General features: G+C 40.2%; 1 protein-coding gene across 1 annotated transcript in view; it reads left to right on the forward strand.

Annotated features, from left to right (window-relative positions):
- Positions 1 to 23,194, forward strand: part of Rad23b (RAD23 homolog B, nucleotide excision repair protein) — a 45,572-nt gene that overhangs the window by 19,329 nt on the left and 3,049 nt on the right. Inside the window, exons 4-9 of the mRNA XM_004656984.3 lie at positions 853 to 1,121; positions 5,518 to 5,573; positions 10,778 to 10,905; positions 14,173 to 14,308; positions 16,005 to 16,132; positions 17,732 to 17,905. Of these exons, the coding sequence (XP_004657041.1) occupies positions 853 to 1,121; positions 5,518 to 5,573; positions 10,778 to 10,905; positions 14,173 to 14,308; positions 16,005 to 16,132; positions 17,732 to 17,905 (891 nt within the window). The remainder of the gene's footprint in view (positions 1 to 852; positions 1,122 to 5,517; positions 5,574 to 10,777; positions 10,906 to 14,172; positions 14,309 to 16,004; positions 16,133 to 17,731; positions 17,906 to 23,194) is intronic.

A 23,194-nucleotide genomic window follows, 5' to 3' on the forward strand; every position in this document is an offset into this window, starting at 1 on the left:
GTTCTCTAGCTACTGCAGATGAACTCCAGACACATGTGCTACCGTGTGCATCTGGTTTACGTGGCTACTGGGGAATCAAATCTGATTCCTCAGGCTTTGCAGGCAAAGCCTTAACCGCTAAGCCATTTCTCCAGCCCTTGTTTGTTTTTTGAGACATAGTCTCTTAACTGAACCTGGAGCTCATTGATTTGTGTAGACAAGCTAACCATTAAGCCCTGAAGACTGTGTTGCCCCTGCCCCCTTATTACTACCATGGGCACTACCATACCCAGTACTTATGGGTACTGGAGATCGTGCAGGTCAAGCTCTTTACTGACTGAGCCATCTCCCCAGACACCTTGAAAATGCATTCTTTTAAAGTTTTGTTTGTGTGTGTATGCATTTGTATGTGGTCATGCATATGTGTATGGGCACCTCACATCCTTTTGATGGTTGAAGCAAATGCCAGATGCCTGCACCACTTTTTGACATACGGCTTACAGTATGGATGGCTTGGAAATTAGACTCAGACTGGCAGGCTGTGCTGTTGTGTGTGTGTGTGTGTGTGTGTGTGGAAAATTACATGACTTTTTGGGGGGCTACATATTTTGTTAAAGGATTGGCTTCTTTTGGGTATTAAATTAACATGAAGCTGAAATTGTTTAGTGCTAATTGCACTTGATAGTTAATAAATTTTTTAGGAACTTGGAAAAGCAACAGCGATTCATTTTGCTATTATTTATCATTTAGTCAATATTAAGATTGTTTGGGCTGCAGGTGGTATGAGCATTGTGCTTGTAGTATCCTGTACTAGTCTTAATTAGAGGTCACATAACAGTGTCTTATAATTACTTTGTTTTTAAACGTGTTTAGCCCAAAGCAGTGACACCACCAGTGCCAGCTACAACTCAGCAGTCAAATCCTCCTACCACTACCACAGTGAGTTCTTCCACAGCAACAGTGGTAGCCCAGGCCCCAACTCCTGCCCCTGCTTTGGCTCCCACGTCCACACCTGTGTCCATCGCTCCAGCCTCAACGACAGCATCTTCTGAGCCTGCACCTGCTAGTGTGACTCAGCAAGAGAAGCCTGTAGAAAAGCCTGTGGAGACACCAGTGGTTTCTAGCCCAGTATCAACTGACAGGTAAGAACTGAAGTTTAGGATATTATATCTCAAAATGGGTGCATTACTTTTATGTATTTGGATGTTTGTTGTTGTTTGTATTTTTGTTTGTTTGTTTGTTTAATTTAAGGTAGAGGCTCACTCTAGCCCAGTCTGACCTGGAATTCACTAATGTCTGAGGCTGGCTTCAAACTCACAGTGATCTTCCTGCCTCAGCCCTCCTGAGTGTTGGGATTGAAGACATGCACCACCAAGCCCAGCTTATATGTTTATATACTGAAACTATTTTGATGCATACTTTTTCTAGAATGAACTCTGACTCAGCTACATGCTTGTGTGTTGTTTGGTTTACTGTAGATGATTTAGATGCACAGTCCATTATCCAGATCTCTATACTCTTGATTTTTTTTTTCAGAGGCAGAAGTCAAAAGTAATTACTCATTTTGAGTTGAAACACCAGGAAGTACAAGTGATTAAAAAGAACAAGAATCCTAAAAGAACATGACATTTTCGACCATTGGTTTTTATGTAGTCTGCCTTTTTAGCCATTGTCAAATGTGTAACTGTAAGCGTTTATATCAGTGTTTTAGTTACAGTTATATTTTAGTTCAAAATTTGTTAGAATAAGATTTTGGGGTTTTTCTTCATCTAAAGAACACGTGCTTTAAGCATGAGGGGTTCAGACTACTTGAGTTGGGTTCTCCTGACCCAAATAAATAGCCTGGTGGCCATTCACACCTTTAACCTCAGTCTTGATTGGAGCAGAGACGTGGTGCTTCTGAATTCCTGTACTGCCTCAAAAGAATACATGGATGATCTGTAGAGGAGGACACTCTAGCTTCTCCTTAATCTCTGCATGCCTGCAAGTCTGTCTGCACACACACATGCACACGTTACACCTGCCAAACTGCACATAACATACATGAGGAAAAAAATCACTTCTTTGTTTATTACTATTTCTAAGATTCATTTTGCATGGATTACTTGTTCATCCTGTTATCACTGTTCTTTTGCTTGTATGTATATGTGTGTATAGCATGTTGTATGTATGGTATATGTGTATGTTTATGCACTTGAAATGCCCCATGTGCTTTCCTGCAGTGGTCACAAAACAACATGTGCTATCCCACTCCTTTACTCTTCTTTCTTGTTTGAGCTGGAATTTCTTATTACTCATACTAGAGCTGTTGCTTTGTGCTAGTCTGGATGATTCCTTGGACTCTGTTCCCCCTGCCTAGAATTGGAGTTTCATACAGGTACTTGCAGCCATGGCCAGCTGTTCCCATGGGATTTGGAAATTTGAACTTGGGTGGTTTTACAATCCCTCAGGTTCTTATGCTTGTGCAGGAAGTAAACTTAACTTCTGAGCCATTTTTTTCAGTCATCATTTAATTTTTAAGATTTAATTATTTTTTTCCAGTTAGGGTCTCTAGCCTGGGCTGACTCAAACTTACTCTGTAACTCCAGGCTGCCCTCCCTCTTTTGTGCTAGAATTAAAGGCATGCGGCACCAGGACCAGCTTTATTTAATTAAAAAAATATATTTATGAGGAAGCTAGGTGTGATGCACACCTTTAATCCCAGCACTTGGGAGGCAGCCTGAGACTACATAGTGAATTCCAGGTCAGCCTAGGCTAGAGTGAGACCCTACATAAAAAAACAAATATATGAGGCCTGGAGAGATGGCTTAGTGGTTAAGGTAGTTTTGCCTGTGAGGCCCAAGGACCCAGGCTCGATTATCGCCAGAATCCACATAAGCCAGTTGCTCATACTAGCATAATTGTCTATGATTATATGCAGTGTCTGGTGGCCCAGGTGTGCCCATTGTCTCTGTCTCTCACATAAATAAAATGAAATAAAAAATATTTGAAAGGGGACTGGAGAGATGGTGTTAGTGGTTAAGGCACTTGTCTGCAAATCCTAAGGATCCAAGTTTGATTCCCCAGGACCCACACAGGCCAGATGCAGAAGTTGATGCATATGTCTGGAGTAAAAGTATTTATAAACAGAGACACAGACTATGGGCACAACAGGGCCCTTTCCAATGCAAAGGGACTGCATGTGCATGTGCCACTTTGTATATATCTGGCTTTACTATGGGTCTTGGGGAATTGAACCTGGGTTGTTAAGCTTTGCAAGCAAGCACTGTAACCACTGAGCCATTTCTCTAGGTCCCTTTTGATTTCTTTTCTCACTTTCTGTCTTTTCTCTCCCTCGTTTGTATATTCTTATAGGATATTATTTCATGTTCTATTACATGTGGATTGATCACATTAGGATAGTATACATAACTATTCATCTCATTTTTTTGTGGTCTAAATATTAAAAGTCTTATAGCTATTTTGAAATTTTGCTGTGCAGTAGAGCACCAGAACTTACTCTCTTTAAAAAAATTTTTTTTTATTTTTATATATTTATTTATTTGACAGAGAAAGAGGGAGACACAGAGAGAGAGAGAATGAGCGAGCTAAGGCCTCTAGCCACTGCAAACAAACTCCAGACACGTGCACCCCCTCGTGCATCTGGCTTACATGAGTACTGGGGAATAGAACCTGGGCCCTTTGTATTTGCTGGCAAGCGCCTTGACTGCTAAGTCATCTCTCTAGCCCTCTTTATTTTTTAATTTTAATTTTTATTGATTTGGGAGAGAGAAAATAGGTGTACCACTACAAATGAATTCCAAATGCATGTGCCACCTTGTATATCTAACTTATGTGGCTTCTGAGGAATTGAACCTCTGTCCTTTGGCTTTGCAGGCAAGTGCTGTTAACTGCTAAGCCATCTCTCCAGTCTGCTCCTGGTTTTTAAAGGCTGAATAATACCTAGTTGTTACATGTATAATACATTTTAAAAATATTTGTGCATTAATGGGCTCCTGAGTTGCTCCATATCTTGGCTGTGGTGAATAATACTGCAGTGCACATGAGCACAGATTCCAATTTTTGTCATCATTTTAAATTCCACTTTTTCTTTTTATGAGAGAATGCTCACATGCACGAGAGAGAATTGGCGCCCCAGGGCCTCAAGCCAGTGCATTCGAACTACATACATACATCTTGTGCACGTGTGACCTTGAGTGCTTGGGTCTCCTTGTATGTCTAGCTTACATGAGATCTGGAGAGTAGAACATAGGTCCTTATACTTTTTACAGGCAAACGCCTTAACAGCTAAGTCATCTCTAGCCCAGTAAATTCTACTTTTTAGGTTTCTTTCTCATGTGCTCCCTCTCATTCTCCCTCCCTCTCTCTCTCTCTCTCTCTCTCTCTCTCTCTCTCTCTGTCTCTGTGTGTGTGTGTGTGTTTCCCCAGCAGGAGTTTGGTCATAATTTTCTTTTTTGGAAGGGGTTGGATTAGGCCATTGACCTTGCACATGCTACTAAAGACTCTACCACTGAACTCCTATACCTACATGAAAGTTAGTCTTTTTCAAGTGGGTTCCTTTAGGTTAGAACTTGGTAACGCCCCTTTTACATTTGCTGTAATTCCTTGACTTTATGCCTTTTTCTTTTATTGAACATATAACCCTTACTATGTACAGATCTCCAGCCTTATTTGCTTCTTATGTGTGCTACTTTATTATGAACTACTATAGCTTCATTTATAGATTATTATTTTTTTTTTACAATTGTATTATTTAATTACTTGCGAGAGAGCAAAAGGTAGACACACTAAGTAGGAGTGCACCAGGGCTTCCTGCCACTACAAATGAACTCCAGACTCGTGTGCTGCTTAGTGCATCTGGCTTTATGTGGGTACTGGGAAATCAGACTTGGGTCCTCAGGCTTTGCAGCTAAGTGCATTAACTGCTAAGCCATCACTTCAGCCCTAGATTATTATTATTGCTCGTTATCCAAGTAAGCTTTTTGTGAGAGTATTCTTTTATATCATTGAACTTGTAGAATGTCAGATTCTCAGAAAGAGTATTTATGATGAAAATTTTTCCCAAGTAGAAATTTTACAGTTAAAGCTGTGAATGTAATCTATTTAAATGCTGTAGGCAGACGTATATTTAAAGCATTTATTTGTCTGTTTAGTTTGTCTGTGTGTGCGCGCACATGCCACCCACCATGTGCATGTGGAGGTTGGGGGATGACTTTCAGGTGTCAGCCCTCCCTGCCTTCTAAATCATTTGAGGTAGGGTTTCTCCATTGTTCTCTGCTCATTCCATTTGCCAGCCTAGCTGGTCCCGGAGCTTCTGGGGAATTGTCCTGTCTCTGTCTTCCCTCTCACTATAGGTGTGATATGATTGCAGAAACCTACCACAGCTTCAGGCTTTGATGTGGGGCTAGGGGACCTGAACTCAAGCACTCACACTGCCAGGGCAAGTCTTTACAGAGTAATTGCTAGCTAATCCAAATTAAAAATTTGCATGTTCTATAAAATGTGATTTTTATTTTCCCCCTTATAAACCTTTTACAGTACATCAGGAGATTCTTCTCGGTCAAATCTTTTTGAAGATGCAACAAGTGCACTTGGTAAGTATCGTAAGTTATAACTTGTGAAAGACTGGGAAGAAGTTTGTTCTACTTATCTTGGTAATAGTAGTATGTTAATTTCATGGCCACATATAATCAATTTTAAAAATATTTATTTTTTTTGCAAGGAGAAAGAGCATGGGCACACCAGGGCCTCCTGCTTTTGCAAACACATTCCAGATGCACTTGTCACTTTGTATATCTGGCTTTATGTGGGTACTGGAGAATCAGGCCATCAGGCTGTGCAAGCAATTGCCTTTAACCACTGAATCATCTCCAGCCCAAGTTTTTTTGTTTGTTTTAATGTGTGTATATGTATGGGCACAGCAAGGTCTGTTGCCAACTGCAAGCACGTACCAGATGCTTGTGTCATTTTTTTTTAATATTTTTTAAATTTTTGTTTATTTGAGAGAGCGAAAGAATGGGTATATCAGGGCCTCCAGCCAGTGCAAATAAACTCCAGATGCATGCTCTTCCTTGTGCATTTGGCTTATGTGGGTCCTGGAGAATTGGCTTTGCAAGCAAGCACCTTAATGAGTAAGCAATCTCTCCAGCCCAGCTTTTGCCACTTTTTGCATCTAGCTTTATGTGTATGCTAGGGAAGAGAACCCTGGCTGGCAAACTTTGGAAACAAGCCATCCCAACCCATCTTCCCAGCCCCCCATAATCAAGTTTTATATGATTATTTTAGATAACCATTTAGTTGTTACTAAAGACTTGAATATTTTACATACTAAAGGAGTCATTTCAAACTCACTCTTGGAGTTAAGCACATTCCTTAAAGCAAGTAATTTTCTATATGTGAATTTTAAATACTGTTTTAACAAGGTTTTTCTATATGTGTTTGTTACAAAGTGTCTTTGAAACAGTGTGGCATTTTCCTTAGTGCGTCTCATACTTTCTTTGGAGTTTATTTTTAATCTTTATTTAATTTTCCTCTTGCTATTTTCTTCCATGTATCTAATGTACGTTGATCTTATTCCCCCTAGTTAACCTCCTTCATCTCACTGTTCCTTCCATTAACACCCTTTTCCCCCATTAATCTCCATCTTTCATGCTTTTTGGTTTTTAGCCCATTGAGTTAAGTTAGGGTTGCTTGCATGATCATGGATGGAATGTCATTCATCATAGAATGGGCAACTTACTGTCGTAGCTATGTCACTGATGAATCTGATTTCCCTCTCCCAGAAACCACTAGCTGCTATAGCTACTCTGGGGGTATGAGGTCTAAGGTATCCTCTGCCCATTGATTGTGAAGTATTGTTAGGCTCAATCCTGTGCAAGAAGCCTCATTCCCTGTTAATTCATGAGTGGCTATGCTATATTCAGAAGACAGCATTACACAGTCCTTCCCCCATGCTTCTGCTTATTAAAGATTAATAAAAATAAATAACATTAAAAATAAAGATTTTAAAATATTCTTTATGCCTCCCCCCCACCCTCCCCCTTCTAAGTATAAGGGGGCAGGTTAGATGTCTTGTTTTAAAGCTGAGCCCACAGTAGTCACATATTCTCAGTAATTTTGTCAGCTATACATCTCTGTGATTACCACTGCCCATTGTAGTAAAGCACTTGTGTGATTGAGAGTTTGAGTAGTACTAATCTACAGGAACGAATACAGATAGTTAGAAGACATTTTGACACAGTAATAGGTCCCCCTCCCCCAGGGTCTTTGCCCCTAACCCATGTACTTAATGGCCAGGTTTATAGTACAAGACAGGAAATCTTTCCTGTGGGGTAGGCCTAGAACAAACCTAATCAGAATGCAGTTGGTTACTTGCATAACATTCATGCCTGTGTTGCACCTGTGTGCATGTTGCTTGGTAGGTTACTTGCAGAATACATAGGGTGCACAGCTAGGTAGGACAGTTGACGGCTTTTCTTGCCCAGTAGCTGCCATATACCTTTGGTACAAAGTTATCTGGCAGAGTAGAAACTTCCATCTTAGTTCCATTGTAGTTTATCTCTGTCCTGCAACCAAAATGTGTGTGGGCTTTTTTTTTCCCCTCCTACTATTGCCTCCTGTACTTTCATGTCCTATGTATGTACTTCTGTGTGGTGTATATGCCCCATGCATTTTACTTCAGTGGTCAGAACAGAAAGTCAGGAGTCTAGCTTCGTCATTCTTCTGCTTGTTCTTACTTTAGCAGGGGTCTCTTAATGATCCTGAAGGTTGTCTCTACCAGCTCCCCCTCCCCCCACAAGCAGTGCTAAGATCTTCTGAGTATACTACTTACAATTGCATCTTTGAAAGACTGTTTTCTGGGGTGGCTTTGCCACCAAATAGTGTATCAGTGAGCATCCAGTAGTCATGGGACAGAAATCAACTGCTTCAAGCACTGAGAACCACCTGTAGCATAGGGACTTGACAGAAGGTATTATTGGAAGGACTAGGAGCAAGAATGGTACTGTTATGTGGTCTCAATATGAGAGCCACTTGACACTTGCCCTTAATGCTGTTGAAAGTTCTGGTTGTCGCCACTGTTACCATAATTAGAATGTCTTGATGTTGAATTGGAGTCTAGCAGATCATGGTTCTTGCTCGTGTTACTGTATGTAAGCCTCTGGTAGTGGTATTAACATGTTGATATTTTTTTAAGGAGAGGAAGACTATTTTGCTAGTGGTTTCAGAGGGCTCAGCCCATCATGACTACCAGTTGTTTATGTTGTGGCAGGACAAGAAGCAGATGAATGGGGGTGCCAGTGCTCTCTTACTTTACATCGTTATATCTCCTTGATTGTTTTATGTCAAGTCTGTGGCACAGGATCCCTTTGCTTTTGTGTGTGTGTTGGACAGCGGGGGACTGACCTGGCACTTACTGTAGTCTGGCTGGCCTCGAACTCTCAGTGATCCTCCTGTCTCTGTCTCTCAAGTGCTGAGATTAAAGGCGTGCACCACCACACCTGGTCCCTTTTTTTTTTTTAAGTCTGTAATTTACTTGGTCCCTTGATACCTTCCTGCTTTAACCCTTTCGTCTTTGGCTTTTGTGGTATCACTCTTCCTGTCCTGTGTCTTAGACCACCCTTCCCCAGCCTTATATTTTTCCTGACTCTGTAGTGTGGTAGGTTTTCTGTGCTTCCATTTGAGGCGATAGTTGAAAGTTTAATCTTCAGGGAATGTCCAATATCATGCATACTATAAGGCTTCCCCAATTTATAATTGTACCCCCAGACGTAGTTGTTTAAATTGTCAGTAGGAAAGATGGCAGCCTTCACAGACTTTTACTTTGTTCTTTTATTGGCTACTGTCACCATGTTACTGTTACCATGGGTGTTGGCCTTGACCCCACTGTTTTTCAGCCCTAAAATCTCAAAAACAATCCTTTCCCCTGCCATTCCGCCTTAGTTCAGACATTAGCTCACTTATAGTGTCGTCATCCCTGTTGGCCTTTGTAAAAGGCAAATAATTTTGGCTTGTTAGTTCAGATAATTCCAAACTCATTCCTGCCCTTCCCCCCACTTTCTTGAGATGTAGCCCAGCCTGGCCTTGATTTGTTTGATGTTTTGAAGTATGGTTTTTCGGTACCCCAGGCTGACCCAGAACTCATAACTGTAGGTCTAGGCTGGTGAACTAACAGTGATCCTTCTCCCTTTGCCTCCCAAGTGTTGGGATTAAAGGTGTGAGTTACCATGGTGACTCTCTTGTTTTGTTTCAGCCCTGGCCTTGAGTTCACAATCCTACCTCAGGTTTCTGAGTGCTGGGGTTTAGAGGTGTGTGCCATTGTACCTGGTACAAAACTCATTCTTTATATATATATTCCTTTCCTACCTCTTCACCTTCACTGTCTTGTGTCTATTCTCTAGTTTATCTGAGTCATTTGCCCTTGTTTTAAGATCTAAAGTAAGACAGACTGCTTATAAACTAAAGTTTTTTTAGCTTGGTTAATTAGAAAACACAAGAGTAAAATATTAAAGTGTTTCATGGGATGGGAAAATAAAGGTTATATATCAGTTTGTTTTCTGATACTATAATTAAATATCCATTGCTGTTTTTGTCATTTAAAAAAAAGGCTCAGCTGGGTATGGTGGTGCACGCCTGTAATCCCAGCACTTGGGAGGCAGAGGTAGGGAGAGTTCAAGGCCACGCTGAGACTACATAGTGAATTTCAGGTCAGCCTGGGCCAGAGTGAAACCTTACCTCGAAAAACCAAAAAAAAAAAAGGGCTCACTTCTGGAGGTTCAATGCCATGCCTTTACCATCTGCCTTCATGAAGACCTTGCAGTATATGTCATGGTGATGTGTTTGTGGTGAGACCAGAAAACAGAGTGAGGAATGGCTCTGTTATAACAACTTGCTCCTTAGATAACTAACAGATCCTAAAGAACTACTTAAATCTCTTCTGAGGCCAATACCCCTAGAGACCTGACCAACTCCCAGTGAAGCCAGTCTCTCAGTAGTTCACTTGCTAATTTTCAAAATATTTGTACTTAATATATCTGTTGTGGTTATAAAATATTAATTTTCTTTTGCTCCTGTAAGTTATCACAAACTTAATGATATAAAACAACTTATACTCTTATAGGTCAGAAGTCTGACATTGGTATCACTGATATCAAATAGTTGGCAGGAGATTACAAGAGTTGGTATCTTTTTTTTCCACCCCCAGCTTCTGGAATATTATAACATAGCCTTAGCTTGGTTTGTGGCTCCTTCTCCATCTTAAAGTCAGTAGAGTAGCTTTTCTAGTCCAACTTTTGTCCTCATTGTCTCTGACTCCTTCATTCTTTCTGCCTCCTACTTTTTTTTTTTTTTTTTTTGATTTTTCAAGGTAGGGTCTTGCACTAGCCCAGGCTAACCTAGAATTTACCATGTAGTCTCAGTCTAGCCTTGAACTCACAGAAATCCTCCTACTTTAGCCTCAGCTTTCTTCTTGTTTGGGAGGTGGGAGTTGTCTCCTATTTTTAAGAAACTTTGTGGGCCTACTGAGTCCACCTGAAAAGTCAGCTGATGAGCAGCTTCAGGAGTTCCCTTTTTCCCTGTGAACTAATATATTGATAGGTTTTGGGAGTGGAACATGGGCATCTGATGTGGGAGGGAAATATTGTCCTGCCAGCTATACTTATGCTGTAATTTATACTGTTTGTACAATCCTAGCATGGTAGTATATGAAAAATTATATGTATGTATATAGTCAAGAAATGTGTAGAGAATATTCATGGACCATTGCTATACTTTTCCCTTGTTCCCACACATCCCTGTTCAGTGACAGGTCAGTCTTATGAGAATATGGTGACTGAGATCATGTCAATGGGTTATGAACGAGAGCAAGTCATTGCAGCCCTGAGAGCCAGTTTCAACAATCCTGACAGAGCTGTGGAATATCTTTTAATGGTAAGAAATATATTTACTTTTGATCATTCTGTTCTTGGGGATTCAAAATCTCAAGGAATCTAAAATTTTAGAGAAAGAAAATTTCAGTGGAGGATAATATACACGAGATAATTTGCTTTTGTTTGAGAGAGGAGAGAGAAAAAATGGGCCATTGCAAATGAACTCTAGGTGGTTACTGGAGAATTGAACCTGAGTCCTTAGGCTTTGCAGCCAAGTGTCTTAACCCACTCAGCCATCTCTGCAGCCCTGATATTCTTAAAAAATATTTTGAGAGAAAGGGAATGAACACACCTGGGCCTCTTGCCAAGGCAAATGGACTTCAGGTGCCAGTACCACCTTTTTTTGTTTGTTTTTGTTTTTTGAGGTAGGGTTTCTCTCTAGCCCAGGCTTACCTGGAATTTACTATGTAGTCTCAGTGTGGCCTCAAACTCTGCAGTCTTCCTGCCTGTGCCTCCCATATGCTGAGATTAAAAGCATGTGCCACCACGTCCTACTCACAAGTGTCTGGCTTTACATGGGTACTGGGGAGTCTAGCCCAAGCCATGAGGCTTTAAAGCAAGCACCTTTAACTGCTGAAACATTTCTCCAGACCTAGGCTTTGATATTTTATTAACATGACAGTCAGGTTTATGTTTTACAATCTAGGCATAGGTTTTTTTTTTTTTTCTTATGTTTTTGTTTTTCAAGGTAGGGTCTCACTCTAGCCCTGGCTGACCTGGGATTCAGGGTCTCAGGGCAGCCTTGAACTCATGGCAGTATTCCTCCTACCTCTGTCTCCCAAGTGCCGGGGTTAAAGGTGTGTGCCATCATGCCCCGCTAGGCACAGAATCTTTTTAATAATTTTTTAGTCTTAAATTTTTTTCTGTTATTTTCTTTGGTGTTCTATATATTTTATTTAAGTTTAAATTGCTCCAAAGATTATCTTAGATACCTTCAGCCCTAATCTTGGAAGAATGAGTTGTACTGTGTGTCATAGCTTCTTTTGTTTCTGTGCTGCTTTTCTGGTCTTAGGGAGGCTTAGCTCACAGTCAGATTCCTGTGCTTTGTGCAGTACACATGGGCTTCACAGGTCCTTTGTTGGCATATCGTTTACCTTTGGAGGAGTGTCTCACTCCCTGGGTAGGGTCTCACCAGCTCAGGCTGACCTGGAATTCACTATGTAATCTCAGGGTGCCCTCTAACTCATAGCAATACTCTTACCTCTGCCTCCTGAGCTCCTGAGTGCTGGAATTAAAAGTGTGTGTCTCCATGCCCAGCCTGGAGGTTGTTTCTTTTTTTCTGTTTGTTTTTATTATTTATTTTATTTATATTATTTATGTATTTATTGTTTATTAGGGAGAGGGAAAGAGAGAATGGGCGTGCCAGGGCCTCTAGCCATTGCACATGAACTCCAGATACACGTGCCACTTTGTGCATTTGGCTGATGTGAGACCTGGAGAATTGAACCTGGGTCCTTAGTCTTCACTGGCAAGTGCCTTAACCACTAAGCCATCTCTGCAGCCCCTGGTGGAGTATTTTTTGAGACAGGGTCACACTAGGCACCCCGTGGTATCCTCAGACTTGCACTGATCCTCCTGTCTGTCCTAGTTCCGGGATGACTAGCTCTTTACCTTTTTGCAGCACTTTTCCATTAGCATTTTGGAGTGCCATCTAATACTGCCTACTTATTCGTGTATGCAATTTGTTTGGATCTGAGGCATTATTGAATTGATAATTGACAGACTTTGCCTTTCCTTCTATGGGATGACTATAACTTAGACCTAGCTTAGAATTATGCTTGTATGTGAAATTTTGAGAGTCAAAGTAGACTCACTTTCCAAATTGTTGAATTTTAAAACTGCTACAAAGAGTCAAATGCCAATACATAAACAGATGAGTAATGAGTTCATTAAACAGGTAGAAGTGTTGGTGTATTTCCTGTTTGCTGCACAGACTAAAAAGAGGCTACCTTTAACTGTTGTTAGTCTATAACTTAATAGGTCAGAAAGAAGAAATACTGTTCACTTATCTAATATATGTGTCATGTGAGGAGGTAATATTGATTAACTTTTTAGTGTAACAAACCTGTTTGAGAATTTGATGAAAGCTCTGGATCCTAAATATGTGACCAGTTTGTTAGCACTTAGTAACTTGTCACCAAGGGTGTGAATTAGACCTCTCAACAGTTGTTTCTGATGCCTGTGATCTAATGGAGACAGCCCAGTAATTGCACCATTACTGCTTATTAGTCTTCATTCTTTATCTGTTTGGTTTCTTGTTTATAGGAAATGTAAGCATCTTTTATCTCATTGTAATACTTCCTTTTCTATTCCTTTCAAAATCTAAGAATTTTGTAAAGACTTTTTCATAATGATAACTGAAATATGTACAAATCCTGTGACTCAAAATAGGGTATCCTAAAAGTAAGTGCTGTTTCAAGCTGCAGTAACTTCAAAAGATAAATACTTCAAACATAGACATCACCACCTCAAAGCTAAACTATTCAAATTTCTTTCATAATCTATTTTGTGAATTTTGAAAGTTTCATTTTTAAAATATTACTTATTTGCTAGAGGGAAAGAGTGAGAGCGTGTATAGGGTGCGTCACAGCCTCCTGCTACTGCAAACAGACTCCAGATGCATGTGCCATTTGTGCATCTGGCTTTACTTGGATAATGGGGAATTGAACCTGGGCCAGTAGGCTTTGCAAACAATCACCTTTTCCTCTGAGCCTCTCCCCAGCCTCTAAATGACTTTCTCAGAGCCGTAGATGCTCTTGCTCTGCCAGTGTTATCTGAATCATTTCAGAGCTGTTATTGTCTTAAAAGGTTAAGGCTACAAATGCAGGCCTTGTGTCCCTGAGCAATAGTTTACACATGTTTCTAAGGAGTAGGATGTCACGTGGAGAAGCATATAGTGGATATATACTTACATTTGCTTTTAGTGAGCTGTGTATTAATACTTCAGAAGTTTAAATAATTAGATGTGATTAGTGGGTCTCTTCCATCTAGAGAACATTTCTGCCATTGTCCAAAGTTCTATTGGACAAAGTGCCTTATACTGTAGCATTGAGTTCTGTACAGTGTCTGGGCCATTTTCAATATACAGAATTCCTTATATTTTTAATATTTCACTTTAAATTGAAGTAGATACATGTTTTATATTTTTTTAAAACTAGATAAGGGACATTAACTAAAATATAAATATATTTAGATATATAGCTGTGTATACACTATTCAGCTAATTTTGTGTGGTGATATGCCTCAAAGCTTGGGACTTGTATTGTAGGGTATCCCTGGAGATAGAGAAAGTCAGGCAGTGGTTGACCCTCCTCAGGCTGCCAGCACCGGGGCTCCTCAGTCTTCAGCCGTGGCTGCAGCTGCAGCAACGACAGCAGCCGCGACGACGACAACCAGTTCCGGAGGTATGTGGATCTGCGGCGTGGGGAGGAAGAAATGATCCAGGTTGCTAGTGCTGAGTAGTTTAATCTGAAGTACTTCGGTAATAAACTTCATTCCATGGCGTTTGGCTAAGTCTTCAGCCTTCTTTTACTAATGTTAGACAGGGCCCTACAAGAAATTTTACCAGAATGTGTGAGAGGTGTCTTTATATATACTACATACGTATCCTTGCTGCTGATTTGTCAGAACATACTCTGTTAACCTGATTCTATGGAAAAGATGCTTCCCAGTTTGAATTCAGTGCAGCTTTTTGAAACCACTCAAAATGGTTTGCTCACCTTATTAAGAATGTAGAGTTTTTAAACCATCAGTATCTAACTGGTTATTATACAGTCATGGTAATGAAACCCTGTGGGGTTTTAAATCATGTATGAAAGAAGGGAGCAAAGCTCCCACACTCCCATTGCCTGAAGTTTGACTACAAAACAAAGCCTAGAGTTTGTGATAGACTCAGGAATTGCATAATATCCTTTCCTCTGAAGAGAACTGATAAAGTGATCCATACTGTTAATTTTGAACAAGCCATTTTTGTGCAATTTTGTAGCTCAATAAGGCACTTATTTTTAGGGTTCTACATAGTATAGTGGAAAGAAAAGGCCACAACTGTGGTTCAGATTTGGGATGTTTTCCATTGATCACTTACTAGGTAACTAGTTTCTGAGTGTCAAATTTGCTTCATCCATAAAGCTAGTATTACAGGTATAAAAATGAATATGCTTGTTATGATTAGTTTAATTGGATTGTCTTCCCAAATAATTTAGGAAATGACGACTTCTAAGGAGTCACATTACTCAGTAGCAGTGGCAAAACCATTCTTTAATATACATGCCTTAGATTCATGTAGCATAACAGTAAGCATCAGCACCCAGAAGTCCATAGGTAAGGTATCTTCTGCCTCATGTGACATTATTTAGTACTTGTTATCTAAATGATCTTAGAAAAAAGAGTTCAGACATGTTAGGCTAGATTGTCATACAGCTTATTGCTATTTTCAGATACTGCAAACTTTTGAAAATAATGGTAATCAAAACTCTTTTCTGAATTCAATTTATCTGAAAACTCTTCCCAATTTGCAAAATTCATCATTTCTCTACTTTCATGTTCAGATTATGTTCTTAGAGGGTTTTTATGGTTGTACAATCATGCTACACAATGGCATTTCAGTCGTCAGTGTGGTCCCATAGGATTATATTGCCTTCTTAGTTTACGTCAGTAGATTCTGATATCACTCATCTCTTAAAATGTATTCCTGTCCTTACCTGGTGTATCAATGCACTGCAAAGTTTTTTTGCCACAGTATTTTAAAAATTATTTTTGCTGTTAGTCATTTTGTTATATGTTTTTCATAGGAACTTTGAGCAACTTGAATATCTTAATGTCTTATAACATGATAGAACACATGCAGGCCACAAGTTTTTTGTGCTTTTCAGTAAGAATGCCCAGGGCACTTGAAGAAAGGCCTTATTCTTAAAGTAGTCTACTTTGGTTTGTTAGGAGGAATAATTTCTGCAGTATGAGGTCTGTTCCCTAATCCGGTTTGGGTTTTTGTATTTCATTTATTTACATCTAAGAACTTAAAGTTACTTTTCACTTGCTAGCATTTTCTGTCTCAATGTATGATATAATTACTCTTTGTTATATGTGTTTACTGTATTTCAGGGCATCCCCTTGAATTTTTACGGAATCAGCCCCAGTTTCAACAGATGAGACAAATTATCCAACAGAATCCTTCACTGCTTCCAGCCTTGCTACAACAAATAGGCCGGGAGAATCCTCAGTTACTGCAGGTGACTAATCCACATACATTTGGAAAGAGGTTGGAATATATTGTCGTACCCCCCGCCCTCCACCCCAATTAAGTCTGGGAATCAAATTTGGCCAGGTGCATACTAGGTAACCTACACTTTGGGAAAGTATTTGAGCATTCTTTTCAACTTTGAGAGTGGTTGGCCCGTAATTTACTCTCACAGAGCATGCATGCTCTAGATAGATGCATTGATTAGAATATTGTTAGGATATACACGTAGGGTTGGTCAGTGAATAAATTTATGAAACTTCTGTCAGCATCTTAATATATTAGAGTTTTAGAGTGTGTTTAGCAAGTATTAACTTTGTAGCCTCACTTTTCATCGGTTATGCTATGATTGGGGCACTGCTTCTTAGAAAATATAACTGGGTTGATCAGGAGGTATTTCAGTTTTATACTGCATAGAACCTTCTCGTATAGAAGGTAAACTGTATGAAGAATAAGAGTCCAATTGTAGTATTTTAACATTGAATTTTTTGGGGGGGGGTTGAGGTAGGGTCTCACTCTGGCCCAGGCTGACCTGGAATTAACTGTTTAGTCTCAGAGTGGCCTCGAACTCACAGTGATCCTCCTACCTCTGCCTCCCGAGTGCTGGGATTAAAGGCATATGCCATCATAGCCAGCTAACATTAATCTTTTTTTTTTTTTTTAATGTTTAGAGAGATTTTATTAGACTCAGAAAAGGCAAGAGGAGAGAGTATGAAGATCTCCTGCCCATGAGAAGTCAGGAAGGGGAAAAGCCCCAACATTTATTTTTGGTGGGTGGAATTTTTATGAAAGAATTTCCATCAGATATTATTCTTTAGTAATGTAAGAAATCAGCCTAAAGTTTTTCTTTGGGTTTTTGAGACAGTGCTAGTCTGTAATTCACTGTGTGGTCCAGGCTAGTCTCTAACTCACAACACTTCTCTGCGTCAGCCTTCCAAGTCCTGGGATTTCAGGTGTGAATCACCATACCTGGTGCATTATTCACCTCCTTGCTGGGACAAAATGCCTGACAGAAACAAGCTTAAAGGAGGGAGGGCTTATTTCAGCTTACAGTTCCAGGTTGCAGTCCATCATGGTGGGGAAGGCATGGCAGCTGAGGTTTGAGACAGCTGGTCACATTGAGTCCACTATGAGGAAGCCAAGGGGATGGATGCTGGTGCTCAGCCACATCCTTTTAATACAGTCCAGGACTCTGAGTGATGAAATAGTGCTCCCCACAGTTAAGGTGGGTCTTTGACTTAGTCTAGATAATCCCTCATAGGTGATTGTAGGTTCTGTCAAGTTGACAGCAGTTAAAGGCATTTACTTTCAAAGCCTGCCTGCCTAGGTTCAATTCCCCAGCACCCATGAAAGCCAGCTGCAAAGTGGAACATGTATCTATGATCCCATTTATTTGCAGTGGCAAGAGATCCTGTTTTGGGGAGGAGCACAGCCACCCCACAGTTTTCCTCCAGCCTGCACACACATGCCATGGCACCTGTACACAATGAATGAATGAATGAAAGAAAATAAATCTTAAAAAATAAAAATTATAAATGTGTGTTTAGAATAACTGTTTTCAACGTATTGTTTGTTCTTTTGATCACAACAGCAAATCAGCCAACACCAGGAGCATTTTATTCAGATGCTAAATGAACCAGTTCAAGAAGCTGGTGGTCAGGGGGGAGGAGGAGGTGGAGGTGGCAGCGGTGGAATTGCAGAAGCTGGAAGTGGGCACATGAACTACATTCAAGTCACACCTCAGGAAAAAGAAGCAATAGAAAGGGTGAGTTTAAATACCAGTAGAATTCAGTTCTTTGTTCTGTTTCAGATGTGTGTAGTGCTGGTGGGGAGTGCTGTGGCCCAGAGCTAGAGAGCCTTCTTAACCTACTCCCTGCCCTGCGCTGTGGAGCTGGGATGAGCAACAGGGCCTTCCTGGCAAGAAACAGGTGTACAGCCAGTCCTAGACTAAGTCAAGACACATCTTGGGCATACACCAGTTCTAGGTTATGCTTCTATTTTGAATTTTTACTTTTTTTGAGGTAGGGTCTCACTCTAGCCCAGGCTGACCAGGAATTTGCTACGTAGCTCAGGGTGGCCTCGAACTTAGAGCAGTCCTACTACCTCTGCCTCCTGAGTACTGGGGGTGTGCACCACCACAGCCAGCTCCAAAAACACCCTTTTTATTGACAATTTTCACAGATATCAATAATATACCATGACCACAATCCCATCCCACCACCTTCTCTTTCCCCTCAAGTCTCCCCTCTGTTGAATCCCTTCTTTCCATTTTGATGACATCATTTCCCATCCTTGTATTATGCACATCTTGTGTAGGTAGTGTCAGCTACTGTGAGATTGTGAATATCAAGGCTAGTTTGTGTCTGGATGACAGTATTGTGAGCACTTCTCCCCTTTCTTTGGCTCTTTTTTTTGGGGGGGGGGGGTAGGGTCTTGTTCTAGCCCAGGCCAAACTGGAATTCACTATGTAAGTCATCCAACAGTAGTAATTCCTCCCAGCACTTACAACCGCCCAAACCATAGGTTTTTAATTAGGTGTTTCCATTACCAGACAGGAATTCACTTCTGTGGAGCGGGCCTCAAGAGCAATCAGAGAGCAGTTTTCTTCTCCCATAACAGAGGTACTACCACTTTACTAGTTGGTTCACTTGGCCTGGCTGCCCAGCCATGAAGCTTGTAGGGTCCATTGCTGGTTAAGACTGTTGATGACTTATTCACTCAACAGGCTGCATAGGTCTTTCCAGCATCCTAACAGCCAGTCAGCAGGGAGGAGGCTTCCATCTCAGCTCCAGCTTTTTTTCTCAGTGACTTGCAGCCCAAGCAGATTCTCCTGTAATTTAGAAATCATTGTCTCTTCTTTCTCTGTTAACTTAGAAAGAATTTTGAAGTGCTAATCAGATAAAATGCATTATAATCTCATACATTTAAAAAGTTATCTGGCTGGGCATGGTGGTGCATGCCTGTAATCCCAGCACTCTGGAGGCAGAGATAGGAAGATGACTGGGAGTTCAAGGCAGCCCTGAAACTGCGTAGTGAATTCCAAGTCAGCCTGGGTTAGATCCTACTTTAAAAAGAAAAAAAAAATCACCTGGACAATAATTGTCCTTGCTTATGATTTATAGAAGTGTTCAGCATTTGCAATTGCTTATTTCCTAAAGGATACATTATATGTTGGGATAATTTGTTTCTCCCCTGAAATTATTCAAATGATTCATGAAAGAGCAGCTACTTTACACTACCTTTTCTTTTGAGTGCACTGCTAATTGCTTTTGTTTTCTGCAGGAGGTTATTTATTTTTTCTCCTTGATTTTGCTTGTCATTTTGGTGTTTTACTTTTTGTTACTTGTAATTTTGTTATTTTGAGTCAGGGTTTCAGTCTAGGCCATACTTATTTTATTTGAGAGGTAGATAGAAAGAGGGAGATAGAGAAAGGGCACACCAGGGCCTCCAGCCACTGCAAATGAACTCCAGACACATGTGCCACCTTGTGAATCTGGCTTATGTGTGGGTTCTGGGAAATTGAACCTGGGTCCTTTGGCTTTCCAGGTAAGCAATTTATCTGCTAAGTCATCTCTCCAACCTTATTTTCCTATTCTAGAGGTGAATTTAAGGAATATGGTCCTATTTAATGTTGGTTTGGACTTTTTGAGGTGTGATTTTGCTGTGTAGCTGTTGCAATTACCTTCCTGTTGCTGGTAGAAACCACCCAACCAAAAGCAGCTGATGGGAAGAAAGTTGTTTATTTTGACTCAAGGGCAAGGTCCATGATATCAGGGAAAACTTGGTATGAGCATAGGCTGGATATCACTGGCCCACATCAAGAGCACTGGCCCACAGCAAGAGAGTGTGCCACACCTATAAGCCTGCCTCCAGCAACACACCTCCAGCAAGGTTCCATTTCCAGTTGCCATCAGCTGGGGTGCCTGAATCAAACCACCAAGTAGCATAGGTTAGCCTTAAATTCATTACATAGCCAAAGATGACCGTGATCCTTCTGCCTCTAGCGCTTGGGAAATAGAGACAGGAGTATCATGTGTTTGAGATTATTCTAGACTAGATAATAAGCCTATGTAATAGATAAATGAATGAATAATAATCTTAATCCTTACCAAGCCATGAACATGGGATGCCTTTCCATATACTACAGTGTTTATAGTACTTGTTTTCAAAGACATTCTGTAGCTGTCAGTATAAAAGTTTTATTGGGGGAGGGGTGGAGAAATGGCTCAGTAATTAGGCACTTGATCACAAAGCATACTGGTCCAGGTTTGATTCCCTAGCACCCAGGTAAACCCAAACACACAGAAGTGGCAGGTGTGTGCCCATACTCAAATAAATATTAATTATTTCAAAGAAAGGTTTGCAGGGGATTGCTGGAGAGATGGCTCAGCAGTTAAAAGGCACTTGCCTGCAAAGCCTGGTTCCCTAGTACCTATGTAAAACCAGATGCCCACAAAGTAGTGCTTGAACCTGAAGTGTGTTTGCACTGGCAGAAGGCCCTGGCATGACCATTCTGTTCTCCCTCTCTTCTCTCTCTGAGTGAAAATAATAAAATTTAAGAAAAAGTTTTACAGTAATGTTAAATTTAAGTACTTACTCTTTTTTATACAACTTAAGAATTGTTCTCTTAAATTTCCTTGGAAAGTGTATATTGCAGGTTACCTAGAAATAAGTTTGATTTTATATATTGGTCTTTTATATTTATTTATTTATTTATAGTTAAGAAGGCAGCGCTGGAGGGATGGCTTAGCGGTTAAGGCATTTTCCTGCAAAGCCAAAGGACTCAGGTTCGATTCCCCAGGACACACATTAGCCAGGTGCACAAGAGGGCACATGTGTCTGGAGTTCCTTTGCAATGGCTGGAGGCCCTGGTGTGCCCATTCTCTCTCTCTCTCTCTCTTTCTCTGTAAAATAAATAAAATATTTTAAGAAGAAAGAAAAAAGCAGATAGAAAATGGCCGCACCAGGTCCTCTAGCCACTGCAAATGAATTCCAGATGCATGCAGCTTTGTGCATCCTGTCTTATGTGGGTAATGGGGAATTACACCTTAGGCTTGTTAGGCAAAAACTGTTCTGAGCCAGGCATGGTTACACACCTTTAATCCCTACATGGCAGAGGTAGGAGGATCACTGTGAGTTGGAGGCCACCCTAAGACTACATACATACTGAATTCCAGGTTGACCCTACTTCAAAAAACAAACAAAAAAACCTGCCTGAACTCATTAGTTCTAAGAATTTTTATCTGTGTTCCTTAGGATTTCAGTATGCCAGTACACATAGTCTGTCTTTTAGGAAAGTGGAAGTTTGCTTCCTTTGTTCTTTGCTTCTTGCCAAACTGCCCTATCCAACCTCCAGTAGTTTGTTGAGTGGAAAGAGCCAACTTCCTTGTCTTGTTCTGGATTGTAGAGAGAATTATTATTTCACTAGCAAATGCCATGTTAGCCATGGATATGTCTTTTTCAGGTTAAGGAAATTCCCTTCTAATCTCAGTTTATAGGGATGCTGGTAGATTTGTCATACTTTTTCTGAATTTATTATTATTATTGTTTAGGTTTTTCAATGTATGGTCTTAGTGTAGCCCAGGCTGATCTGGAACTCACTATGTTATCTCAGGATGGCCTCAAACTCAGTGTTGGGATTAAAGAAATGCACCACCACACCTGGCTATTTTTATTCCTAAAGATAAACTTTTCCCTATCTGTGTGTTTCTGTGATAAATCCCACCAGTTATAGTCCATGGCCTGTGGTCTTGATTTAACTGCTGGTGTTTTCCTGTGGGTGTTTACACTTGTGTTCATGAGCAATGCTGATCTTTACCTTCCTTGTAGCATCTTGTCTGATTCTGCTTGCCCTGTCAAGTGAAATGACAGGTGCTCTTCTCTTTATTAATTGTTTAGAAGATGGTAAGACTTGCTATGAATTCCTTAGCTGTCTGGTAGAACTTACAGGAATAGCTTGGGTTTTCTTTGTTTATTATTTGGAAGATTATAAGACTTAGTATGAATTTTTTGACTGGTAGAATTTACCAGTAAAGGCTTGGGTTTTCTTGGGGAAGCTCTGTGTTTTACCAACTTAGTCTTAGTGAGGTTTTCATTTCTCCAAAAGTAGTTTTGTTTTGTTTTGTTTTTCAAAAAGTAGTTTTGTTCCAACATTTTATTCCTTATTTTAGGTACTTTGAGTGCTTATATAGTTTTTCCTTGTTGGCTAAGTTAAAGATTTACCAGCTTTGTTGGTGGTTCTTTTTTTAATCTTATTGCGTGTGTGTGTGTGTGTGTGTGTGTGTGTGTGTGTGTGGTTTATCTGGATGAGAAAGAGGCAGAGTATGAGCATATTCCACGGCCCACTGCCACTGCAAACAAACTTCATATGCATGCATCACTTTGTGCGTCTGGCTTTTCATGGCTATTTGGGAATTGAACCTAGGCTGTCAAGCTTTAAGGCTTTGCAAGCACCTCTAGCAGCTGAGCCATCTTTCCAGCCCCTATTGATTTTGTTTATTTCTTATTTCTCTAGTATTTATTACTTCCCTCTTGCTGCTCACTTTTGGTTTAGCTTGTACTCTGATTTACTAAGGTAGAAGATTCTATTTTGGTTGGTGCTAGGGATTGAACCTAGGGTTTGACACATGCTGTAGTATGCACGCACTCTTGTAGCACAAAGTACTGTGACATCCTTACTGTTCAGTTAATGATAACTTCTTGTGATGATGTTTTCTGTGCCATATATTTTTTGGCTGTGTTGTTACACATAATCATAATTAGGTCTTACTCTTTACAAGACATAAAATGTCCTTTGTGACCCTACTAACAATTTTATGTTAAAAATCTATTTGTTCTAATACAGTTATTTTAGCTTGTTCTTGTGCACATGCTCGTGCTCCCCCTCGCTCGCTCTCTCCATATATATATATATATATATATATATATATATATATATATTTTTATTTTTTTTAATAGTCTTACTTTCAACACCTCTGTGTCTTTGAATGTAAAGTATGTGTCTTACAGGGTCTTGTAGTAGCTGGGCTTTGCCCCTGTCATACTGGTTTGTGCA

Source organism: Jaculus jaculus, chromosome 1 (genome assembly GCF_020740685.1).
Source record: "Jaculus jaculus isolate mJacJac1 chromosome 1, mJacJac1.mat.Y.cur, whole genome shotgun sequence".
NCBI lineage: Eukaryota > Metazoa > Chordata > Mammalia > Rodentia > Dipodidae > Jaculus > Jaculus jaculus.